This window comes from Vidua chalybeata, chromosome 1 (genome assembly GCF_026979565.1).
Source record: "Vidua chalybeata isolate OUT-0048 chromosome 1, bVidCha1 merged haplotype, whole genome shotgun sequence".
Lineage (NCBI taxonomy): Eukaryota > Metazoa > Chordata > Aves > Passeriformes > Viduidae > Vidua > Vidua chalybeata.
In genome coordinates this window covers 147,972,241-147,976,007 of record NC_071530.1, presented here as the reverse complement: position 1 = coordinate 147,976,007, position 3,767 = coordinate 147,972,241, and the positions used below count along the sequence as shown (strand labels likewise).

General features: G+C 40.0%; 1 protein-coding gene across 1 annotated transcript; it reads left to right on the top strand.

Moving 5' to 3' along the window:
- The first annotated feature begins 320 nt into the window (after positions 1-320).
- LOC128795479 (uncharacterized) lies at positions 321-3,140 on the top strand. Its single transcript, XM_053956240.1, has 2 exons — positions 321-350; positions 1,473-3,140. Exon 2 carries the CDS (start codon positions 1,482-1,484, stop codon positions 2,463-2,465), a length of 984 nt encoding a protein of 327 aa, XP_053812215.1. The 5' UTR covers positions 321-350; positions 1,473-1,481; the 3' UTR covers positions 2,466-3,140.
- Positions 3,141-3,767: the final 627 nt, after the last annotated feature.

Here is a 3,767-nt window from a genome sequence, read left to right as displayed (position 1 = left end):
ATTGATACTACATTGTTTGCCTTTTCTTCCTTTCCACTCCCATATCTCCATTTGCATTAGAGCTTTCATTCTGTTCCATTGCTTTATATGCCTACATTTTAGAACAAGGGCTTATTTATGTTTATTTTATTTCACTTCATATTTGCAGAACCATGGGCAGCCTTAAGTGTTTTCCTGGAAAACAGAAAGAAACTGAAAGGGCAAGATGAGTATAATTTTTATTTACAATGATACTAAGTTTGGGCACATAAAAAAAATCCCACCAATAACAGTGAACAGGAATTAGCAAAACAGACTTAATTAGATGAGATGAAAGGAGTTCATGTTCTTTATTTGCCAGAGGAAACCAGGTTAATATTATAATTTAATAACATATCTTTGTGATAATAAGGGCTAGAAGTCTGAGATACTGAGATATAGCCAAGAATATTGTTTTTGTCTCTCCCATAAAACCTATAGTGTGTACAAAGACCAGAGTGGGAATGAAAAAGTTACCTTAGGGAAGAGAACTTCCTGGTTTGGGCAGAAGCAAGAACAGACCCCATCTCCTGATGCTGCCCACGAGCCTGTCACTGCCCATGCAGGACTAGAGAGTTGAACAGGAAAGATCTGTGTACCATGAGATTCTTATATTATTGATGATAATGATCATTGGTTATTGATTCTTATATTATTTCCCAGCCAAGCCATAAAATTTCTCTGAACAAGGACAACTAAATAACTCCAGGTTTGCCTCATCTGCCATTTAGCAGTGTCTTTAGTTAATACCCCAGACACAATGTTTTTGAAACTGAACAATATCCACAGTATTCTGAACAACATCTTGGCTTATTTCAGGGTATTTTCCATTAACACGAGTAAAATCATCAGTTTGTTGGTCTCTTCTTTATAGGAAAGTACCTTGTGAAAGTAAGCAGAATTTTGGTGGAAATGAAGGAACTTACTCTACCCTATAAAGCACATGTCAGTATATGCAAAAGTCCAAATCACAGAATGTCAGAAGAAAAGAGAAGGATCCATGCCTGAACCTCAGCTAGCAGCTTCCCCAAATTAATATTTATTCTCTGGTATTTTCCATGTTATATAGAGGTCCTAAACTTCCTTTAAATTAGTGAGTGCAGTGTATACTGCTTACTGCTTAGAAAGGAGTCAATATCTGGGACAGAGTAGAAAGAAGGATGGAAATGTTTGAGTTGCACTGGTTACACATATGGAGGAGACAAACCCTGATTCCTCAGCTGTCAGGTTAATTTATTCTCTAGATATGGAGACTAAATTTGCCCTTTATTTTGGATTTCCCTGGGGCAAGGCAGTTTAAGGAGCACAATGATTAGGATTTAAGGTTAACAGGAGTTCACTTCAAGAGACACCAGGTTTTCACACTTGTTAAACTTCCAAACATTGCATAAAAACCTAACTGAGGATTAATACAATGTAGGAGAGTGATCTCCATATCTATTTTTTTCTTTCAGAGTGCTCCAATGGCTGAAGAAAAGCCCAAGTATAACTGCACTGTCAGTGAAGTCACGATTGTGAACCTGCAGCCTGAGAAAAATTCAGTTCTCCTCCTGGCGGGAGGGAAGCCAGGAAGTGATCATAGAAACCTTGGTTTCCAGCCTCCACCTCCAAGGATTTCAGAGAAAAAATTGTGTCCAGAAAAGGTGAAAAAGGAGGGAGTTTTGTCTCCCAGCCTGCAACGTGCAAATGAGTTGTGTAGCACAGAGAACATTGCCCTGAAGAGACCAGTGAAGTTGGCCCCTCTGGAGATCCCTGTGGAAGTAAAAGAAGCCCAGCTCCAAAAGATTATGAGCATGCAGAGAGAAGCCCAAATGGCTGCCCAGAAGCTGATGGTGATCAACTCCATGCACAATGAACCCCATGTGAAACGGGTAAAGAATCTGGCTCAGGGGGAGCTGGGAAACCTCCAAAAGATAAAGCTGAATGAGAAGGCTGATCTGGAGAACAAAGATGATCCCCTACCCCCTAAAAGCAGCAAACCCCTTGGAGAAATCCAAATTATTTTGCCTTCAGAGACAACCTCTAAGTCGACTAAACAGGCAGGTGCTGAGGAGGCTCCCAAGACACTCTGTAAACCATTAATTCCCACTCTCCAGGTGTCTGACATGCATGGAGAGTCCAACAGCCCTGACAGCATCCCTGACCCCTGCCAAAATGTTTCTCGGCGCCGATTCAGGTTAAGACACACAAAAGAGCAGCAGGAAGACACTGGGAAAGCCAAACCCTTAAAGGCCACGGATCCAAGTGTGGGAGAAGGCACGAAGAAAACTGCAGGTCAGCGGACACAAAAAACCCTCAGTGATGCCAGCAAGCTCATTGAAAATGTGTCTAAAAAGCAGAAGGAACGAGGAGCAAAGCAAAGGGAAATGGATGAAGCCTCTCTTGTGAGGAGGCAGTCTATTCGAAGGATGGCTTTGGGAGACATCATCCAGGTAGATGATGACTGAATGTCACAGCACAGATACCCAGGAAGACGTTTTAGACCGAGTGCTTAGATAGAAGTCTTCAGAAGAGGGCGTGGAGACATTAGTAATCTACCAAATAAAAATAAGGTGATACTGGTGAACAACTCTGTCATTTCTGAGATGCTCGAACAAGTGGCTCAGAGAAAATAATCTTCTACCCTGCTCAACACTAGAAGGGCCTCAGATATCCTGAGCCCAGCACGGAGTATAACTTTTCAAGGCACATGGACCATGCAGAAAAAATCCAGATGTGGACTGGGTGGAGGGATCAAGAGGAAAACAGGAACCTAGAAAATACTGTGTCTGGGGCTTTTTGTTCCTGAGAATACTGGCCTTTCATTCACAGCTGTGGCAAGTTTGTTTCAGAAAGACAAGAATAAAATGTTCTTCATATTACTGTTGGCAGAACAAAAAACAATTAGTGTAAGTTTAGGAAGAGACATTCAAGTCAGAAAAGGAGAAAAACTTTTAAGGACAACAAACACTGAAGAATATTGTTTACCAAGATGGGAATCTCTGTCACTGAAATTTTTAATAATGCATTAGGCAAACACCTGCCAAGGATGTTTTCAGATGAATTAATCCTTCATTCACACACAAGGACTGGATGATCTGTAATGCCCTTCAATCTCAATATTCTTATATCATATGAGCTATCTTTTCAGTTGTCCACTTGCAGGGCTATTAACTAAGCCATGTAGTGCAAAAAGGTACAATAAATGCAACTTTTCACTTTGCACTGATTCTTCTTCCTTGTCCTACAGCTCATGCCAAGACATTCATTAAATTCTTCAGAAGGCAGCATCTGATGCTGTTTTCCCTTGGTCTCTTCAGACTCTTGTTTGTTGTTTCACAATTTCTTGGTAAATGGAGGAACACTTCATCCCTATATTTTTCTGCGTTGCCTTTTTACCTTTTCACCTTTGGTCACTTTTTAAGATCTTAGTCATATTTTAAAGATAGAACTTTGGGTTTATGTCAAATATGGAATGAACCAAGCATAGGCAGTCTCAACTTAGTCCCCCTTAGAATTATTTTAGGGAGCAAAACCTATTTCATGGGGTTTAAGATAGGTATTATGACAATTTGGCAGAGATTCTAGCATTGGTGTAAATATTATTAATAAGATTAATGTGCAATAAAAATTGTTTTATAAATTATTTTTACAGCAAGAATGGGGATGTTCAATGATAGTCCACATCTTTGGTTGCTTGATTTGTTTTTGTTAAAGGTGGTCAAATGATCTTAGACCCTGGGACTTAAAAAAACCAATGGTGAGACTTG